Raw genomic sequence first — 22,372 nt, 5'->3', positions numbered from 1 at the left:
AATCCAGTGTGACTAGAAGAGCATACAGAGAGCTTTTAAATATTAAAAAAAACCAAACAACCCAATTGAAAAATGGGCAGAAGACCTAAATAGACATTTCTCCAAAGAAGACATACAGATGGCCAAGAAGCACATGAAAAGCTGCTCAACATCACTAATCATTAGAGAAATGCAAATCAAAACTACAATGAGGTATCACCTCACACCAGTTAGAATGGGCATCATCAGAAAATCTAGAAACAATAAATGCTGGAGAGGGTGTGGAGAAAAGGGAAGCCTCTTGCACTGTTGGTGGGAATGTAAATTGATACAGCCACTGTGGAGGTTCCTTATAAAAGTAAAAATAGAATTACCATATGACCCAGCAATCACACTACTGGGCATATACCCTGAGAAAACCATAATTCAAAAAGACACATGCACCACAATGTTCATTGCAGCACTATTTACAATAGCCAGGACATGGAAGCAACCTAAGTGTCCATCAACAGATGAATTGATAAAGAAGATGTGGCACATATATACAATGGAATATTACTCAGCCATAAAAAGGAATGAAATTGGGTCATTTGTCAAGACGTGGATGGATCTAGAGACTGTCATACAGAGTGAAGTAAGTCAGAAAGAGAAAAACAAACATATATGCTTATATTAATGCATATATGTGGAACCTAGAAAAATGGTACAGATGAACTGGTTTGCAAGGCAGAAATAGAGACACAGATGTAGAGAACAAACATATGGACACCAAGGAGGGAAAGCGGCAGGGTGTGGTGGGGGGGGGATGAATTGGGAGATTGGGATTGACATATATACACTGATGTGTATAAAATTGATGACTAATTAGAACCTGCTGTATAAAAAAATAAATAAAATTCAACAAAAAAATGAAACCAGGTGTTGATAGTAGTGGCTACCTTTCCTTCGCAGAATTCAGATCAGTTCTTAAGCTCTACAACTTCCTCCTTAGTGAAGATGAGGTTTATCAAAGTATGACTGGGAGTTATATGGAAAAATAGACTACAATTTTGTTTTGGAAGAAGCTTGCTAATGATAGCAAACACCTGATGCCCGAAAAACCACCATCGAGTGCAACATAAACTCATTCTGTATTCTCGTTACACACATCACTTGGTTCCTGTCCTCATAGAAAGTCATTTGATGCTTCTTGTTTCCTAAACTCCTGTTTAGGAAACTAAACTACTGTTTAGTAGTTTAGGAAACTAAACTACTATTCCTAAACTACTGTTTCCTAAACTCCCTTATCTCCAAAGCATATTCAGCTTTCATGGTGTCTCTTTCTGTAATACATAATTGAAAAGATTTGAAAGTGTTGTCTCACTGATACCTGTTCTCTTCATGACAAGGAAACAGACAACACAATGCTTCAATAGTTTTAGAAATTATCTTTCCATTTTTTATAGTATTCTAAGAAATTCTTAGCTTAACTTCTTCCCTCTGAAATTAATGGTACAGCAGTGAAATTCCTTCCCCTGCGGCCTCCCCTCACCACATATGTTTGGGCCATCATCAGCCTAGGGTTCAGGGTCATGATAGCTATTATTCAGTTCTAATTTGACAGTATCCACATTGCTCTTGTCTTTTTGACTGGGCTGTCATGTAATTCAGATAGGGTTCAATTGTATTCATGTCTGCCTCTTTACATCACAGTAGGAGGGGTTTGTGAAATTAGGAATTTTTCAAGCTTTCACAAATTTATTGCTTGTGGCTTGTGGCCAGAATACATATTTGCAGATGACCCTCCCTTCAATTTGAATTTTTCCAAACAGCTTCTCCAAGTACCCAGAATTTACTCCCCCAGACTTCCCCCCAGTATTGCTGAAGCTAGACAGGTTGCAGTTGTAGGTGTGCCACATACATGGCACACAATACCTCCAAAAAGTAGAGAGATGAGTCGTAACTTGTAGTCCTAAAACTTGTGTGCGTCCTCTCCATGTCTTTATAGCAATTGTTTTCTTCACTAATTATACTTTAGGTTATATTTAGAAAGAATAATAGGGCTAGATCACAGATTTATAGCCTGGCATAAATATAAAATAGAAATCATGTTTATGTAAAAAATAAAGTTCTGTTCTTAGTGGATGGAGATGAAAGTCTTCTATTGTGGAAGACCTCTACTGATATGCCTATGACAAAACAGCCGTAGAGGAGGCTTGCTTTTGTTTCATCAAACATTGCAAAAGGCTCCTAGAAATATTGTAGCAAGAATGTTTCATCATATTTATAAAGCTTTAACTAGTATGTTTTACTGACTCTTGCTTTTAAGCTAAACATAATAAATGAGGCTAGGTGGGAATACCAAAAAGTACTCAGGTTCCCATTTCCCTTGGGGTTCTTTTTCCTTACACACGCTCTTCATAGCTCAGCCCAGAATTCCTGCTCAAGTTTCCCACCCCCATCATCTGTGGTTTTGGTAACTTTCCTGTTATCTCCCACGCCCCCATTCAGCATAACACTGTCTACTGCCTCTCTCCTGCTTTGCTGCAGCTCTTCCCAATATAGAGAGGGTTTGTTAGAGATTATAATGGGACAGATTTGCAACCCTTCATAATGGTTGCTTCTTATCTTCCAAGTGAGCCAGAAATAGTTGGGTCCCTCAAGCTCCAAACTAGCCACTCTCTTCAGTGGTCTTTTCTCTGGTCCCAGCTCATCTTTCCACGCACACTTGTGGATGCAGCAGCCACCTGTTCACACACCACACCTGTGGACACTCTTGTGCCTACACCTCTCAACGCACACAGGCATGTATGTATATCCGCCTTCCTAGCTGCACACATATAGGCACCCAGGTTCTGGGGTTTTAGGGCATCCAATAAATAAATGTCTTTTTTTTTTCCCTCTTACCTGTGCTCAGAATCATTTAGGATGTGGATATGGGATGTCAGGTGGAGAAAAGAAATGTCTGTTTTGCAACCGACTGGAGGATGTGACATCTGCGTGTGGAGAGTGGGCTTTGCAACACTTGACCTTAGAATTAAACTTACCCATCAGAAGCATGGGAAGAGCTCGAAATCTCCCCGCCAGCTTAGATGGGAATGCTTGCGTGCTTCCTGTGGGCAGGTCGGCGCCCAAAGATAAAGGGGCTGAGGTGAGTGTGCTTGGGTCCACCTTTTAAACCCTCCAGTGGGGTAGCTGAAGAATGTGAAAGGGCTGCTGAGAGAGGTTGAGAGTGTTACCCCAGCGATACCTCTTCCTGTGGACACACACACGCAGAGATCATTCTCACCCCAGGCCACGGGTGCATGGAGAATCGGATATTGGGAGCTGAGCAATCAGAAAACCAGAGAGCGTGAGAAACAAAGGCCAAGTGAGAAAGGGAGTGAGAGTGAGGGGTCGGTCGGGACCCAGGCAGCTGGGGGTCTGCAGCAGTGCCTTCACCTACATCAGGGGTGAGTCTGGAGCCAGCATTGGAGCAGACAGGTGACAAATAGGATGGACAAAAGACTTGAATGGGAAAAAATGGGGGAAATGCTGAGAAGAACATAAAGCTGCCAGAGAAAGTGTATTTAAGGAATATTGAATTAGTTTATTTATTTACTCCGTGATCCAGAAAAGAATCTGCAACAGCCAAATTTGTATGTTAATCATAGGCATTAGAATATGTACTTTGAGAGAGAATGTAGGAATGTGGGTATAAGAGCTGTAGCAAAATAACATAAAGCTAGATTTCTGTATATGAAAGAGCATAAGAGATAGCATTCCAAGGTGATTAGGGGCCCCGACTACCAACCATAACTCGGAATAGGGCTCATAGGCCTCAAAATGACCATGGGATGGAATTTGAGCTCCCCATCCCCACTTGCCCTAAATGAAGAATATTGCCTTGTTTCAGAATAAGCCTTGGGGTTTAAAAAAGAGCCCTGGGGTTCAAGATTTTTTCATCATGTGCCTTGACGTTTTATTTTTCAGTTTGAGGTGGTCCCAAGGATCTGACACTTGGTGGTGGGGGGGAGGAATAGATCATTATTATAATAGCTAACATTTACTGAACATTCACTATGGGCCACACACTGTCTAGAGTGCTTTGAGTGTACCAATTCATTTAATCCTCTTAGGAACCCTATGAGGTATATGCACCTTTCATATCTCTATTTTATAGATGAGGAAACAGATGCAGAGTGGCTTAGCAGTTTGCCCAGAATTGTAAGTAGCAGAGCTGGAATGCAAATCCAGGTGGGGTCTGAACAACTAATGGTGCAGAAAAGAGGAGGGTGGAATCGACTCAGCCCAGTCTTGGATCTTTCCCATGTGAAAGGAGCAGAGCCCTCATCAGGCTAGTTTTGAATTCAGATCCTGGATTTGGCGTCTGCATTTAGCTGGGCCTTCAGGAAGAGTTAACTGCCTTAACCAAGCAGGCCACGTGTGTCTCCTGCTGCCAGACCACGAGGTAGAACTTCTAGGCAAAGGCAGGGAAGTTGGTCTGTCTGAAAACCCTCAGAATGTGTGTAGGTTGCCTCACAGATTTCTGGGTGGGTGTACGAGTATTTTCTGGTCTCTACTGAAGTGGGGAGGGGACTAAGGGCCAGAAACAAGAGGTCTAGGGCAGATGTAGAATCCAAGAGACTCAGCACTATGATGTCATGCCACACATGTTTACTGAGCTCCTACTACATGCCCTATCTTGCCTTACTTTTCTTGGTGTGTTATGCTATGCGGATACCCATTACCAGGTTCCTAGGAATTCCGTGCCTTTGTGGGGTCAGGTAGGCACTTGAATAGCTGCTCTTTCACCTTCCTTTCCTGGTATCTAGCAGGCCAGACTGCAGGGCCCCCACTGGTACATGGCTGTGTTTGTTCAATAACGCTTGGAAGCACAAGTGAGCTCTGTATTACCGCCCTTTTGCTGGGGTGTCTGGAGGGCCAAGAAGCTCCTAGTTGTAGCCCTACAGAGCCACAGGGACTGAACCAAAGCATCAGCCATCAGCTTTGTTCTTCAAGCCTCTAGAGAAAACCTTTGATTTCATGGGGATGATTATTTTTATTCTTGCCCACTCAAGGATGAAGCCCAAGAAACAAGGGGTTGCCCCTTTCAGAAGTATCACAATGGGTCACCTCCAGCCAAACCCACTGGTTTTTGTTTTTTGTTATTTCTGGGTTTGGTTGAGCCTCTCTTGGAAACCATTACTATACAACTTACTTAAAAGAAAGAGTGGAGGGATTGGGCATAAGAGACTCAGACAGAGGGGGGAGTAGGTGGGGGGCTTGGGACAGAGAGGCTGGAAGTAATGTGTTATCAGAGAAAGTACAGGAAGAACACATTAAAGTCACAATCTGATTTAAATCGATTCCATTTTGTAGTGACATTTTTAATCTTCTGCAAAGTTTGACTTTTCACCAAGCCTGGAGAATTGGAACTTTGGAAGAAGGTTTCAGAAAAAGACACCACACACACACACACACACACACACACACATACACACACACACACACACACACACACAGAAAGGGGGAAGGAGAGAAAGGGGAGGGAGACTTTTATCCTAAAGTCATTGTAAATCCAAAGCAGGGTTTTATCTCCACAGTTAAATGAGAAAGAAAAAAAATCAAGAATACCAACATTTGAGGTACAAAGACTGTCATGGGCCAGTGGAAGTTTGCAAAATTATATGTAAATGACCAAAGTTTTTACTATGGTGGCCCTGTGCTTTCCCAAAGCTAATCCCAAAGAGAAAATCTACTTAGCAAAAGAAAGTTTTGTCTAATTTGGTTAACAGTTGAGAAGTGACAAAAATGCTGAATATATTAATAATTTATATTTCCAGGGTAACACTATATCTTTAATGCTTCACTGCCAAAGGGAATTCAGATTGGCTTAATGCTCAGAGAAAAAAAGGCTGAAAGGCTTTCCTTCATATTCTGTATCCAGCGCTGATAAAAATGGGTGTAAGACATGTGTTCCAATAATAGGCACCATGCATTCTCCCATTTCTGCATAATTTGTTTTCATCCCATATTGCTCAATATATATTTGTTACCCAGTGGCCTCCTGACCTTACACTGACTTTCATGCTCCAACTATATCATTTCATAAGGGAGGACATACTTGTTTGCATCTCACATTTTATAGATAAGTATTGTAGTGATATATAGTGCGTGTAAGGGCAAGAACCCCTTACTTGAAAGACTTTTTCTAAAGTTTATAGATTCTCCCTGCCCCCAGAACATACACATTTAAGATTTAAGTTTCACTTTATGGACAACATAATAAAGTGGCTCTGTGTGTGTGTGTGTGTGTGTGTGTGTGTGTGTGTGTGTGGTTTTTTTGGTCTTGTCTCTGTAATCAAGTTTGATGGTTTATAAACTGTGGGCCATCTTACTCCATGACCTCAGTAAACAGTCTAGGTCAGAGCTCCCTTAAGCTCTGTCCACAGAAATGGAATAAGTTAATTTATTGCACTCCAGCTAACCTGAGCAGTGACAAATAATTGTAGTTCAGCTAAATGGCCTCAGGAAACAGGAAAATCTGCTACATAATTTTGAGTTATTTATTTAAAGGGCATCAAAGGGAACGGGAACAAAAAGAAACGACAGAAACAAAGAAAAGAAAGTCAATGAAGGAAAAATTTTAAATTCTCACAAAGACATCTTAAACGGGTTGGTTACCTTGTTCATTTTACCAGTTAACATAAAACAACAGTGAGGCTTATTTTGCTCTCTGGGTCCTAGAAAAACCCGATTTCAGCTTGCTGTTTTAAATGTATTGCTGTTTTGTGGGTAAGACAGATCGAATTGTCGTTGAAAACTACAAGCCCCTTACAGATCACTAGCCAAGTCTTCCCTAGACCCCCAAACGTTCCAATGTTCTGGGTGGAGCGAGAAGGTTAAAATCCCCCTCCCCCAGGAAAAGGTGGAGAAGCCTTTCTCAGCAGGCCCAAGAACCCAGCGTCTCCACGCCGCACCAGTGGCCGGGTGTGGACAGTCCTTTAGGGGAGCGCGTCTCCCAACCCGGCTGCTGCCGGCCTCTCACCAGGTTGCCCAGCGGCCCCGAAGCTGAGCTGATTTGTGCGCCAGAGGCAACTCCAGCTTCCTGAACCCTTCGGTGCCGACGAGTAGTTGTCATTCGAAGATAAACTTCATCGGATGTTGTTTCTAAGCCACACTCGGAAGCTACCTCCTCTACATATTTTTTACCAGTCAGGTTGAGGCCGTGAACCTAGTCACGCATCCCGATGGTCTGAGTTTCGGCGCGCTCCAGACCAGCGGGCTGGTGGTGCGCGCGTGTCCGGGGCCTCGTCCCGGGTTAGGGAAGCGCGCCCAGGTCGGAACTGGCGAAAGTCCGCCAAAGCCAGCTTGGGGAGGGTCCTTTGATTTGTATTTTCTGAGAGCTGAGGGCCCTGTTCCTCGAGTCTGCCCTTCCCCAGGCAGATGCCCAAGGTGCGCCCAAGGCGGGAGCGGGTCTGGAGCCCCGGGGGAAACGCGAATCCAGCCTGGAAGCGACCCCTCCACTTAGCCTCCCCGCCTCCTCAGACACCGCAGCGACGCGCCCCCTTCCCCACCCAGACTACGGAGGGCCGTCACCGTGGCCCCTATCAGCCTTGCGCCCGAAACACCTCGGAGGCGGTGGGTTTTGGAAGAGCAGAAGGTAACAAGAAATCCATCTTTATGGGACCTTCAGAAAACGTTTATTGCCAGCGGGGAGATCCTTCAGAAGACTCTTTCGCTTTTGGCCTTCCCCCACCCAGCTCTTTTGTTGGCACCGTATTTACACTTGTACAATATACAGTATTTCTCCCAGGCAGCGCCCGAAGCGCAAAGAAATCTGCGGGCGAGTCGGCGTCAGAGCACCGCGGGGTGCTGGGGCGTGTGCAGGTTAAGGGCGTTGGGGTGGGCGTGGCCGATCAGGTTGAGGTAATGCCGGTCCAGGCCCTGCACGGGCGTCAGGAAGGGGCTGTGCTGCTGCGCGGGGCTCGGAAGCGGCACGGGCGCGCTGGGCAGGTAGGGCAGCGCCGGGCTGCGGGCCGCGCCGTGTGGCCAGGGGAAAGAGCCCGGGGCCGCGCCCTGCGAGAACGCCTCACCAGGGCTGTGGCCTGCGAACTCGGGCCCCGCTGGGTGCAGCTGATAAGAGAAATCCGGCTCCGGGAGCGAACCCAGCGGCTGGAAGGCGGGCTCGGCGCCCAAGCGGGCCTTGGACTGCAAGAAGGCGAGGATGCGCGCGTACTTGGTGTCCTTGGTCTCCATCCTCTCCACGGTGGTGAGGTAATGCACCAGGTTCTTCATGCACTCGTGGTAGCCGTAGTGGAAGTAGTTGGCAAACTCCGCTAGCAGTTCTGCTGGAGGGGCGAGAAAAACCGTAGAAAGAAAAAAACTGTGAGCGCCCTTTCCGACCGGGAGCGCGAGGGGGGCCAAGCACCTCCCATCACGTTTCCTGGCCGGAGTTTCCGTTGGACGCCCGCCCTCTCCTCTTGTTACTCTGGAGAGTGGAGAAACGCCAGCTAGCGAATTCCATTTCCTTAAGAGTCTGACCCCCACCCTCCCCACCTGAGAGGAGGCCGCGGAACCTGTATCCCCAGACACCTGTGCTCCAGTCCCCCTAGCTTTCACAGGAGTCCGCTCCCACCCCGCCCCCGCCCCCGCCCCGGCAGCATCCAGAGAGCGAGAGACCTCTCGCGAGCGCCGCTTCACTCCAGGTCCCGCCCCCAGGTCTCCTTGTGGCGCGCGGTCCCTGTCCAGGTACCCCTTTGCGCAACCCGCGCCCACCTTTTTCCCTTCCCCGGGGAAAATCAGCGGAGTGCAGGGCTCTCAGGTACTGAACGGTCATCTCGAGGATCTCCGCCTTCTCCAGCTTCCCGGAACTCTGCAAAAGGAGGAAGGGCTCCTCGAAGCGGCCCAGAGGGTGCCGGCCAACCCGGGCAGGCGGGGTGCAAGGTTTGATCCGGAGAGGACCAGCGAGTGGGTCGCTGCTGTGGATCTGCGCGAGGGCCGCCCGGGGCTCACTCAGCGCTCAGGCACCCGGGAAGGGAGCCCACACGTGTAAGGCCCTCTCCGGCTCCAGACTCCCGGCATCACTGCCGGCAGTGGCGGCAGAGGATCCCCAGCGCCGGCACCGTTTTCTCGGCCGCCGACGTTACCTGCTTCGCCAGGGCCATGGGCACCGTCTTGCCCAGCTCGTTCAAACAGCGGTTAATCCGGTCTCTCCTCCGCTTTTCTATCACTTTGTGGGAAACGGGGGTTCTCTGCGAACAGAGGTTTGTACGTTTAGGATGGCTTTGCCCAGAGAGTCGTGAAAGGCACGGCTGGCACAGCTGTCTCCCAGCCCTCAACGCTGCCCAGGGACTCGCCCCAGGCCCCTGTCCCTCCACAGTGGGTCACACGAGCTCTGCCTTCTCACACCCGCGCTGGTGCGCTCTCCTTCCAACGTCCGCTGGGCCGCACCGCCGTGCTGAGCACCAGGGCAATGGGGAGGTGGCCACCGGCCTCCAGGCGCGGGCTCCTGCCTGCCTGAGGCGTCCCCTCTTTCCATCCTCCTCCCCTTCCCAAACCACTCAGGATTCCTCTCCAGGAGAAGTCCCGTGTGATAATGTCCCTGCCCGTCGGTCCAGCCAGGTGGTGCTGCGGGCGTCAGACGCCCCCGCCCTGTTGGTGCAAGAGCCATCTGGGCTCAGCCGACTCACTTTGCGTTCCTTGAGCTTTCCTGACATTCTGGTCGGTACGCGCCCTCGGGAGAGGCGGTGGCGCGAGGCACCCGTCCACTTTTCGCCTCGTGTGCCTCCTCGAGTGTCCCAGGTAGACTGCAGCCTGCCAACTACCAGGGGCTGCCTTATAAAGCGGTCATCCAGGGCTCCAAGTGCATTCACGACTTGAATTATTCCATAGGATTAAGGAAGCTGCGTTTGGGGGATGCATGCATTCAAGATCAGGTTTTTTTTTTTTAAGTTAAGAAAAAAAAAAATTAGCAGCCGAGGGGGGCGAGCTGGGGGCAGATCAGCTTTGTTAATCCACGTGGCCCTTCAAAGGACACGTGACCGGCGGGGGAATAACATTAGCATGGCAACAGCCGGGGCGGGAAGGAGGCGGTAAACCTGCGCCGGCGGACGAGCGAGCGCAGGGGCGCAGCGGCCGCGGGCGCCGGGGGGTGAGGGCCCTCACAAAACAGTGTCGCCTCCTTTAGTCCCACCGCTGAGTCTCACACGATTGCCTGTTTACAAATCCCAGCAAGCCCGCAGTCCCAGCGCCGAGTGCGTTTTAAAGCCTGTCCAGAGTCATTAAAGTAATTAAGTAAGCCTTTAATAGGCTGTTCCGCCGGGTTCAAGGGAGAGCTCTTGGAGACGGAGGCGCCCCGTTTGTTCCCAGGCTTTTCTCACACGACTTGGTGACACGTCCATCTCCCCCCTTTTTGTTTACACTGCTTTATTTGTCCGGACATCCCGGCAGGTGTGGGGCTGCGGCGGGCACAAGAGGCTCCCGCCTCGCCCCTCCCGCAGGTCTTTGGCACGCGACGCTCCCCCCTACTCCCTGACCACGTCGCCGCCTTTCTTTTCTCCCCCCCTCGGGCTCTCTCTTCGCGGGGGGAAGAGGCTCAATTTGTAGCCTATTATCCTATACGGAAAATGTCCATTGAAAAGTATGAATAGTTTCATTGGGCTAAATTTTAATAATGCCAGAGGGTGGGGGAGGAAAGACAGGCAGGCGTGTGTGTGAGTGTGTGTGCGTGTGTGTGTGTGTGTGTGTGAGGGGGGGGGGTGGGAGGATTGGGGGACAACACGGAGAAGAGTGGGCTGAGAAGAAAAGGGGGAATGCAGCTGGCCCAGGCGAGCATTATGCGACGTCACCTGCGAGAGGGGGCGCCTACAGACCCCTATTCATTTGCCTAATTTTGGTCAATTTAACAAACTTCAGGAGAAATTATTGTGGCTTTGTCAGAGAGGGTGAAGCCTTCTGATCGAATTAACAGCATGTTTTGATCCGGTAAATGTCATTAGAAAGGGAGAAACAATCGCGCTTAGAGGGCTCTAAGTAATGCGCCCAAGTGGAGACGCCAAAGCGCACGGCTCACAAAGGCAGCAAGTAGCTGCCACAGGGAACTTTTGTACCCGCCCATCGCCCAAGTTTTGACACAAAAAGGCATTATTTCATACTTGAATACGTTTAATCCAACGATTGTCTATTTTCTGCAAACATATTTTCACAGCATTGTTAACTTTTTATGTCTCCCTTTCGCGGGCGCCTTAAAGTTTGGGGGCGGGAGAGCGCAGACACTTTGGGCATCAATATTTGTCACTGAAAAGGGCTCCGTGAAGTTAGGGAGGTTGATCTCTTTTTTATGGTTTTAGAGAGCGAATATATCGGGGGAGGAGGAGGGAGGGAAGGCACGAACCGAAAGGAGGGAGGAAATGTGCTGGACTGGCGCGGGGGGCAGGAGGGGGGAGGCGGCGGCTGGGAGCTCTGCTCCGCCTCTGCGCCTCTGCGGGCAGCCGGGCCCGGCAGCCGGGGGCCTCCGCCCCGGCCGCCAGGCCTCGCTGGCACTTGCTGCGCCGGTACCCGCGCTCTGGGGGCTCCAGGCTTGCGGGCTGTGCGTGGGGGCCAGGTTTCTTGCAGATGGAAACTGTAAAAATGCTTTTTGTTCCATGACCTGCTCCGGAGCCGCGGAGCTCTCACCTTTTTCTAATCTGTTCCATTTGAGAACAACCGAGCCCTCTCCGGACACACCTTTCCCTCCCTTTATGCTCCCCACCTCGCCTAAACTCTCTCTCCTCTGCTGGACGACGGCAGGGCCCGGGCTCTCCCCTTGGGTGTCGTTAGTCCTTGGCAGAGGTGGCTAGGGGGGAGCCCTGCTCTCCAGTGGCACCTAGGGGGCTCCTAGGGCGCAGAGGCGGGCCTGGCAGGCCGGGCCTCGGGGATGCGAGCGGCCCACCTGCTGCAGTCTGGGAGGTGTGGGGCTCGGTCCGCACCACGCACCCCTAGGGTGTCCCTCTCCATCTCACTCTCAGCCTCCTCTCGACGTTTCTTTTCTCCTTCACGCCAGATTGGACACGACCCGCACCCTCCCGCAGGTTGCTCCGCCAGCCGCCGGTGCCCTCTCAGAAGTTGTCGATTTCAGTATATTCACTCGCACACAAGGGGATTAAACACGAACCCTTATCATCCAAATTAACTAACGTGAATGGGTAAAAGGGAGCGCGCACACTTCTCACCCCCATCCCCTTTTTAAGCCAGCGGACTAGGAGTTGATCCTCTTACTGCTGGTGTTAACCGCCAGCTGCAGGCACCTTCCGCGGGCCAAACTTCATTTTGTGCAAACTGTTTAATTTCCCCTGTTTGCTTGGGAGCTGGGCTCCAGATCTTGCCCGGGGCTGCAAGTCCCCTCGTATGGCTTGGGGGGGGGGGGCAAATGAAGGTGGTAACTGAGTGGAAGTGGGGTGGTGGGGTGGCCATCCTCACCAGGTCCTCTGGGTCTGTAGCCCTTTCTGGAAGACTGGGAAAGCCTCTTGCCGTTCAGGGGAGGGGAAGGGTGTGTTTTATTTTTGTCTTCCCGGCAGGAAGGCTTGACTCACGCTGCCAGAAAGGGGGGTGCTGGGACCCTCACAGCCGTCTTCCCTTTAATCCTCCTCCCCAGGATGGTGATAAAGTGTTCCCTGATGGTGACAGAGTTTCCACTCAAAATGAGAGCAGAATATAATGAAGGGCTATGGTCCCTGGAGCCAAGCTGTCGTTCACATTCCAGCTCCACCACCTACCAGCTGGGTGAGGCTTCGGGCTATTCACTGGATCTTGCCGTGCCTCAGTTTCCTCTTCTGTAAGGTGGAGATAATGACCGTATCTACCAGGTCACAAGGTGGCCACCAGGATGAAGGAAGTAAATACAGGCAGAGCACCTAGAAGAAGGCTTACCTACTCAGTTAATGGTTTTACGTTGCCTGCAAATCACAGTGGTTCTCACATAGTGGCGTTCTGTGGGGTTTGTGCTGTCGTGTGATATTTTCATCCATTTCATAGTTTTTCCCATCGCTGAGAAAGCTTCACTCTCCATAAAAAAGCCCCAGTATTTGGCCTGAGATTTGTTAAATTGACCAAAACTAGGCAAATGATGGGGACCTTTAGCTGCTCCCTCTCACAGGTGACAACACCTAGTGCTTGGTGGCCAGCTGTGTCTCGCTGGCTGTGCAAGGCTGAGAAAAGGCTCCAAGTTCAAAAGCCCCTCGACTCAACAGCATGACCATTTCAAGTGATTCAAACATTGGCATCAAAATCAAAGGAAAGTATAACTGATTCACTTTGTTGTAAAGCAGAAACTAACACACCATTGTAAAGCAATTATACTCCAAGAAAGATGTTTTTTAAAAAAATCAAAGGAAAGCTAGGAAATAAGACTACTTAGAAATCAGACAATGCTAATTCAATAGTAGTCTGGACTTAGACTCCTGGCGTCTGAAGACCTTTGTTGGAGAATACAGCAGTCATAAACAGAAAATGTTTATTATTGTTAATATTATTATTTTTACTTAAAAAATCTTTTAGCTACATAGATTTGACTTCCAAACACTGAAAGATGGACTCTTTTGTGTTTCTTTCCAACTCTAGAAACTGAGGGTTTATGGGCTTGGGAAGGGGAAGAGGTAATGAATGGAAAGAAAACAAATCTAGTGGGTATTTGGTCATTTCAGCCAAATTGCTCTAAGACAAAGTGTTCTGGGTGATTTCAAATCTCTACCTCTTCCTCCCATCTTAATACACAGACTTTGTAGATTCATTAGCGGGACTGGGGATTTTATCAAGTGGGGAAACGTGAGGAGTCTTGTCGGAGTGGAGAAAACACAGTGGTCGCTGGCTCTCCTGTACTTCTGAAGTACCAGGAGGTCAAGGCACAAAGAGAACCCACGTTGGGCTCTATTTCTGAAGCAAATAGGATCCCAGAATGTGGGACTGTAGGACGTTTCCTCTGGAGGAAGCCCAGAAGAGCATTAGGTCCGACACCCATTTTCCCACCGCAGAATCTGAGGTGCCACAAGGGGAACTGGCAATGACGACGGCGCACAGCAAGCCGCTGTCTCATGTGTTTGTTGATTTGCTGTGTGACCTCCAGGGCCAACGGCCTCAGTTTACTCCTCTGTTACTGCAAGGAGAGTCCCAGCAGGGACGCTGTGATTCAGGACTGGCAGACGTTCTGTAGGACACCTGCTGCCTTTGGCTGGTGTGGTCTCTGTCAGAGGCATCAACTGTGTCCTTGGGCCTCTGTCCACGAGCTCCTGCTTCTCCCAAGTCCAGTGATGACAGCACGTTGTGGGCACTGAGGTGAGCCGGAGGCTGGGAACACCACCCAGCAAAGGACGTGGCTCAGGGGCGAGTCCTCTCATAAAGAAGCAGAGGCCTGCCTGTGCTTGCGTCAGACCCCCGTGCAGAAGCCGCAACACAGCAGTCAGCCTCAGTGCCCAGCCACCCCTCGTGCCCATCCTAGAGGCCATGCAGCACACATCCTGTTGGGTTGGTGACTTCTCTGGACTTTTCTTTACTCAGCACCCCAAATTCCTCTGCTCCCTTGGATCTCCAGTAGTATTCTCAGCTCAACAAGGACGTCAGCAGGAAGTGTGTGTCAGGAGACGGGGGCTGGGGGGGCATGGCTCCAGCCATGAGGACACACACTGAAGGTGTCGGCTTTTATCTAAAGCCCAAATCTGAAAGGAGACCAAAGACTTGGGAAAACTGTATCTGTAATAGCATGATTCCCCAGATTTGGGTCTGGATCTCCTTTGTTCTTGTCTCTGACGCAGTTTAGTTCTTTGCTTTCTAACTCTATTTTTAGATCTAGTACCTGAGTTTTTGCTGAATGAGGTAGCAGCTCTGAAACCACGTTTAGGCACCAGCCCCACCATCTATCCAATGGCTCAGATGCCTTCAGTCTCTCTCCCCTTAGGGGAAGTCCTGAAACATCACACATATGCCTCTGGAATCGGACGCCTTCCTAAGTTGGCTGTATTTTGTTTTCAGTAAAAAGGAAGTTCTTTTTACTTAATCACTTGCTACTCAGATGTGGTCCTCAGAGCGTAGGAGTCACCTGGGAGTTCATTAGAAATGCAGAACCTCAGGCTCCTCCCCTGGCCTAACAGAATCGGAGTCTGCATTTGAACCAGATCCCCGGTTGATTCCTGTGCCCTCCAGAGTTTGTGAAGCACCACTTTAGCTGAAGTTGGAGGCCGCCAGTTGGTATTTAACAGCTGAAGGCCACCAGTTGGCAAGTGCCAGGTAGGAATGGGTAGCCTAGAAAGACAGCAGCAAAGGTGGAGGGGACTTTCAGGCTGCCCTAAGTGGAAATAATGAAGTGCACAGATTGAGAGGCTTCCTGTGAACAAGGGGGGCTTTGTAGCACTGCTTGTTCAAATAGTCTATGGGGTGTTTGCAATATTTTCCTTAGTACTGCCTCCTGTGTGCAGTGATTTATTTCCTGCATCTCTCCAGAATTTGCAAGTAGTAGACACTCAATGTAGTTCTGATGAAGGAAGCAAAACTGGAAGAGGGGCTTCAGGGATTATTTTGACAATCTGTCACAGGGCCCCATAGGGTCATATTTTACCATTTATTTGGGGACTTTTACAAGAACTAACTAGGGGAAGCGTAAATATAACTATTGAGTGAGAACACTTAGGGAGGTTGCATGATAGGTGAAGGAGTTGTTTTCCATAGTTTGACATTAACATCACTTAGGAAGTATGTTACAGATGTTGTGAACCGTGTTGATTCTGGGCTTCGATTTTTCTAGGCAACTGGCTTTTCCTTTGGGGCTGATAATTGCAGCTTTTTGCTCTGTATTAACTTGAGCGACATCCAGAAGTCATCATGGGGAACTTCAGCTTAGAGTACTGAGGGGAGTTCTTTCTACAGCTTAAAAGATTTCATCTGCTTTCCGGGGCGACTTTGCACACAAGATTAGAGGTACATATTGCTGACAATAAGAAATTATTGTAAATTGCGGTAAATAACACAGAACTTGGGGAGAAGATTCAGGAGGAGGAGAAAATTACAGGAATGTTAACAGATTCCATTGTCTGGGCAGTAATCAAGCAGCAGTAGTCTGTCAGACACCCCATCTGTTCGTGTGGGTGACACCTCGGACCCACCCTTCTCTCTCTGCCTTCCTCATTCAGCCGCCACCAGAATTCAGCACTTAACTGTGTGCCAGGCACCATGCAGGGCAACACTGGAATCGCTGAGAACCAACATAGAACTTGTGGAGAATCTATACGTTCTCACAAGTGAAAAGAAGACCCTGACTAAGGGGAACGTTCTTGAGGGCAGACCCCGACCCGAACTTCCCTGTTTGTTGGTCCATTTCCCTAAGTTTTCACCTGACTGCTGACAGTTTCCATTCACTTTGTTTCTTTACACTAATCGTACCAATTAGACATTAATTTGAGGAGTTATAAATGCCCTCCTTTTAAAACATCGTTGCCTCTGAGGGCATTAAGGGTCTCTCATTAGTGTGAATTGATATAACTGGATTCGGATCTTCTCTAACACCAAACTAAAGAAGGCTGTCAAGAAACAAGTTTTGAATGAGAGGGAGGTAATTTAGGAAGAGCTGGTGTATTCAATATTAGTTTCCTGTGGCTGCTATAACAAATTAACATAAACTTTGGAGAAGTTTATTCTCTCACAGTCTGGAGGTCAGGAGTCTGAAATGAGTAGCACTGGGCCAAAATCAAGGTGAGAGCAGGGCCACACTCCCTCTGGAGGGGCTAGAGGAGAATCTGTTTCTTGTCTTGCCTTTTCAGCTTCATGGCTGCCCGCATTCCTTGGCTTGTGGTCACATTACTCCAGTCCCCACCTCTGTGGTCACATCGACGTCTCCTCTTCTCTGTGTCAAGTCTCCCTTTGCTCCTCTCTTATAAGGATACCTATGGTTACATTTAGGGCCTACCTGGATAATCTCCCCATCTCAAAACACTTAATTTAATAAAATCTGCAAAGTCCTTTTTCTGGCCTTTATATGGTAACATTCATAGGTTCCAGGAATTAGGACACGGGTGTCTTTTGGAGGCCAAAGCCTCCTGTACCTGGTCAAGTACCATAGTAGGATCTGAGATAGCATCTGTGCACTGATGCTCTGAGAACAGGGGCAAAGGCGTGGGCAAGAGGAAGTGGGGGAAAAGATAAAGACAATCATGTTCTGTTTCTAAACATGGCAAAACTATCCCTCTCTTCTTTCTTCCCGTTTCTCCTTCTCCCTGTTCATCCTTTCTTATCCCTCAGGCATCACAACACCCCTTGCTCCCAGGCCTCAGGTTTGAAGCTGCTGTGATATATTTATGCTGCATTATAAGTTAGATCCTCTTTAGTTTACTACACTCCGACCCTCATTACTACTTACGCAGACATGTACACGCACACAATGACTTTGTCTAAAAATTGTATAATTAAGACCCAGTCTTTTCCCCACTCTTCTCCAACATCCCTCTTCTTCTAGTTGGCCACTGTTTTTTTTTTGAAAATGCCATGCTAATGCTCATCAAAGACATCTGGATATAAATTCTAACTCTGCTTACAAAGTGGTCTTGGGCAAGTTGCTGTGCCTCAGTTTCTGCATCTACAAAGCAGAGATGATGGTACCTACCTCCTAGGCCTACTGAGATGAGTCAGTGAGGGAATGTTTGTGAAGTTCCTGGCGTAATATTCAGACCATAGGAGGTGCACTGGGGCTGAGATTGTCATGTGTTTATCTGGTTGAGCACCTGGTCTATTTCTGAAACAGTGCTGGACCCTCATATTACAATGAGAAACAGAACCCAATTGCTGCCTTTCAGGAGTTTATCAAGTGAGACAGACACAGGAAGGGAATCAGATATAAGCTGGCAGGAGTTGGGTGATGGTAGGAGAAAATCAGGGAGGACTTCCTGGAGGAGATGATGTGTGAACTGAGTCCCGAAAGGTGAGTGCATTAGTTTCATAGTGCTGCCTTAGCACATTGCCACAGACCTGGTAGCTTAAAACAATGGAAGTTTCTTTTCTCCCAGTTTTAGAGGCTAGAAGTCCAAAATCAAGCTATCAGCAGAGCCACATGCCCTCTGAAGGCTCTAGGGGAGATTTCCTTCCTTGTCTTCTCCAGTTTTGGTGGCCTAGGCACTTCTTGGTTTGTGGCAGCATGATTCCAATCTCTGCCTCCGTCTTCACATGGCTGTCTTTGTGTCTCTCCTCCTCTTTTTATAAGGACATTTCTCATTGCAGTTAGGGCCCACCTGAATAATTCAGGACGGTCTCATCTTGAGACCCTCAATCACATGTGCAAAGACCCATTTCCCAAATAAGGTCACATTGACAGGTTCCACGTGGATGTATCTTTTGGGAGATCGTCATCCAACCCACTACAGTGAGTAAGAGGTAGCCAAGTGAAGACAGGTGGGAGGTAAATGGAGGCTCTCAGTAAAGGCATTGGCACAAGGGAGGGCATGAGGGCGTGAAATGGCTTTATGGTTTTGAGGGACCACAACATCGTCTCACTAGATCATGAACTGTGAGGAGGAGTGTGGTAGAGGATGAGTGGAGAGGCAGTCATGGGTTGGGGGGCGGGCCTGGCACCCAGGAATTTAACTTATTTATATCGCAGTGGTTCAGGTCAAGATGCTGAAGTCCTGCATGAGGGTTAGGGACAAGCTGGACATGTTTGAGAGAGAAAATCCGCAGAGCTTGGGGAAGGATTAAACATGGTGGGGGAAGAACAGGGAAGAGAATTGCTGGATTTCCCGTTTGGGAATTGACTATGTGGTGACACCATTAATTGAGGTTAGCAATAAGGAGGGATATAAGGTCATTTGTTGGGGGGGTGGTATGTATATAGGGCGAGGGGGTGTAGGAGAAGATGATTAATTTAATTTTGGACATATTAATTTTTAAGTTATGGACACCCCCTAAGTGGATGCCCAGAGACAGCTGAGATAGGAAATGGAAGGTCAGAAATAAAAAGGGTGCATTGGCCTGCAGGGACTGACAGACAATGGCCATGGATGAAATCACTTAAGAAGAGCTTAAAGGAGAAGGGCAGGAGGCCGAGGACAGAGTCCTGGGGGAAGCTGATGGGCAAGGAGTGGGTGAAGGACACCAGCCAGGAAGGGGTCATCAGAAGGGAAGGAGGAGGGCTCAGAGGCTCCTGGGATTCCTAGGAGCAAAGGTGCACATGGTTCAAGGAGGAGGTGCTCGCCAGGATCTGACGTAGGAGAGATGCAGGAAATGCCTACAGGACTCAAAAGGTCCATTGGGATTGAGATGGAGGTCATCATGAAAGTCTGCAAGCTTCTGAAGAGTGGTAGAAACAGAAAGGGAGAGCAGACTCTCTTTCTTTGACCTCAGCTGTGAGGATATGAGTGCTTTCTTGCATGATGAATTCAGACTGCACGGTAGAAAAGACAGTCCTCCTAGGAAACCACCAGCTGGAGTTAAATGAAGTGTATCTTGTAACATAGATCTGCCGACGGCCCAGGCCACTGGTGCCTTGCAGGGGGGCGGTGGCAGTGCTGTCCTGCTCTTCTTTCTCATAGGCTAGTAATACTAAAGGTCAACACATAGGCAGCATCCCTTACCTCTCAGGCACTGAACTCCTCCCGGCTCTCAGTGTTTTGCAGATCTTTGCTCGTTTAATCCCCACAACAATAAGATGACTACTATGTTTATTTTACGTATAAGAAAATCAAGGCTTAGGGAATTCAAGGCCCATAACCGTGAGGTGGTAGAGCTGATACAAACAAGCTGATCCAACTCCACCAGTGCCCTTTCCCGCCGGACGCCTGACCTTGCTGTAGCCTTGATCCCACTGAGATTACAAGTCACGGGAGAGACTTCTCAGCCCAAAGACTCTACCCACCTTCCAATGACCAAATGTAGCTGCTGCTTCACAAAGCAGGGGAGCAATTCTCAGTATGCCCAGTGGTCTCCCTCTCAGAGCTCCTAAAGGCACAATATACCCATAAGTCATCAGGTATTTGAATTTAACTCTTTCTCATTTTTGCTCTCCACATTTCTAATACTCCAGTTATGTAACAATGGCTTCCAGACTCTTACACATCAGAAGCCTTTGGACAACACACATTCTTGGGTCCATTACAGACTCATTAAAAAAAACTTCGTGGATGTGGTCCTCGAATCTGTATCTTTAAAAAAATGAAAAACCAACAAACTCAGGTAATTTGATGCACTGGTTCACTGGTCCACAGTCTGGCAGTTATTAGACGCCATTGCTGTACAATGGTTTGTCAATAATGTGAAGTTATGTTGTGGTTACCTGTTGATATTGGATTTTGGCAGATGGACAGGATGATGAACATAGGTTTTGGGGTTTCTTTTTAATTTTTTTTTTGGGCTGCGTTGGGTCTTTGTTGCTGCACGTGGGCTTTCTCTAGTTGGCTACTCTTCGTTGCGGTGCGCGGGCTTCTCATTGCAGTGGCTTCTCTTGTTGCGGAGCACGGGCTCTAGGCGCGCGGGCTTCAGTAGTTGTGGCTCGCGGGCTTAGTTGCTCTGCGGCATGTGGGATCTTCCCGGACCAGGGCTGGAACCTGTGTCCCCTGCATTGGCAGGCGGATTCTCAACCATCGCGAGAAAGCCCCGAGCATAGGTTTTTTAAAAATTTTTATGTCATGGGTTCTGATCTATTTATTAATAAGACAATCTGTGGCTTATTTGTATTAGGACAGCTTAATTCCCTTACCTTCTGATTGGCTCAAGAGTACAGTCTGTGGATTCAGTTTAAAGCTTGCCTGGTTCTCAAGGCTCATAATGAGAAAAATGAAAGATATTAGCGTTACAGATCTGGGAGCGGAGTGACCTAGCATGGAAGCTCTTCAGGATTTGGGCAGATTTGGATGGATCAAGGGTTGGTTGGTGCCCTCTAGTGGTTGGAACTTTTCAACAACTTCTGAGACAAGGACTAACCCACTTCAGCGGCTGCCTTAAAAAGAAACTGGGTTCAGCCTTCCACTTGCTGTTTGAAGCTCAGCCGTGTCTTGCCAGAGCACCTCACCTCTCTGGCTGAAGTATTTTCATAAACAAATTGGAAGATCGGACAAAAATATCAGGGAACAGGGAGTCAGCACGTCCAGAGGGCTGCCCAGCAGACCAGTCATACGTGACATCCAGGCAAGAGGGCCCAGCTGTGACAGCCCCGCCATGGCACGCAAGGCTGTCTCCATTGACGTGTGAGTTATCTGAGCCTGGAGCCTCGGCTTATTCATCTGTGTGTCCCTAACATCTGGTGCAGTGCCTGGCATGGAGAAAGCGCCCAGTAAACATTTGTTGGGATGAAGGAGGGCAAAGGAAGGAAGGTAGGATGTGGAGCAGCTTATATTTGTTCAGAGATGGCAGGTAAAGGTTAAGTCCTGGGAAGTGGGGCTTACTTAGTGCTGCAGCCCCTCACTCAGAAACCTGACCAAGGTGGGGGTCACACAGCTGCTGTGGGTCTCACACCGCACCCCCCCCCCAAGGACTAGTGAACACCTGGGTTCTGACACCCAAGGCTTGGAACCGCCCTGAATTCTCTGACTCCCAAGGTAAGCAGGTTCCTTCTGCCTCTGCAAGAGTCGGGCAGGGATCAGTGTAACAGGGTTTCTGTGAAGTGCAGCTTATAGGAGGTGAGTTCTCCTGTACAGGGCCTTGTATTCCTTCCCTGCCCATACCCACTTGAGAGTTGTGGCACAGTAAATGGAAAGAACTCTGGTTGCCGTCTGAGACCTGGTCCTGATTTTCTTGTTTGACCTTGATAAGTTCCTCCCCTTGTGGTTTCCTTTCCTGCCAAGTGGGAGACTCTCCAGGGATGGGGCTGGTCATAGCCAGGGTCTTTTCTGCTACAGCAGACTCCCTGTATATCTCTGCAGTTGATGGGACCCCCAGCACGCCTGGAAAAAACCACTGGGGGAAAGATACATACAAAAGAAGGAAAGTTTAAAAAGTGTAGGGATATGGGAATGGCATTCGAAGAGAAGCAGATGAAGCAGAGAGAAAAAGGAAAATAAAGAAGAAAATAAACCTATGATTAGCAGATTTCATAAGTTCATTCCACAAATATTTACCAAACACCTGTTTTTAACTGGTGTGATGGTTACTTTTCTGTGTTAACTTGGCTAGGCCATGGTACCCAGATATTAGCTCACACACCAGGCTAGATGTTGCTGTGAAGTTATTTGTTATGAGATTAACATTAACTCAGTAGACTTTGAGTAAAGCAGATTGTCCTCCATAATGTGGGTGGGCCTCATCCAATCAGTTGAAGGCTTTGAGAGAAAAAATCCTGAGGTCCCCTAAGGAAGGGGAAAGTCTGCCCCCAGACTGCCTTTGGATGCGAGTGCAACATCACCTCTTCCCTGGGTCTCAAGTCTGCTGGCCCACTCTGCAGATTTTGGACTTGTCAGCCACCATGATTGCTTTAACTAATTCCTTAAAA

The 22,372-nt window shown here is 48.5% G+C and overlaps 1 protein-coding gene and 1 long non-coding RNA gene across 3 annotated transcripts in view; one reads left to right on the top strand and one right to left on the bottom strand.

Moving 5' to 3' along the window:
- Positions 1-22,372, top strand: part of LOC136793312 (uncharacterized) — a 115,777-nt gene that overhangs the window by 52,112 nt on the left and 41,293 nt on the right. The window lies entirely within an intron of this gene.
- On the bottom strand, positions 7,798-9,659 carry HELT (helt bHLH transcription factor). 2 transcript variants are annotated; one of them, XM_059049373.1, is made up of 4 exons: positions 9,633-9,659; positions 9,090-9,194; positions 8,719-8,815; positions 7,798-8,291 (listed from the first exon to the last, which is right to left on the bottom strand). In XM_059049373.1, the coding sequence occupies exons 1-4, from the start codon at positions 9,657-9,659 to the stop codon at positions 7,798-7,800; spliced, it is 723 nt and encodes a 240-aa protein (XP_058905356.1). The 2 variants fall into 2 exon arrangements, with proteins under 2 accessions (XP_058905356.1, XP_058905355.1); XM_059049372.1 differs by having other exon boundaries at positions 7,798-8,288.

Source organism: Kogia breviceps, chromosome 20 (genome assembly GCF_026419965.1).
Source record: "Kogia breviceps isolate mKogBre1 chromosome 20, mKogBre1 haplotype 1, whole genome shotgun sequence".
Lineage (NCBI taxonomy): Eukaryota > Metazoa > Chordata > Mammalia > Artiodactyla > Physeteridae > Kogia > Kogia breviceps.
This window is presented reverse-complemented; position numbering and strand designations above follow the sequence as displayed.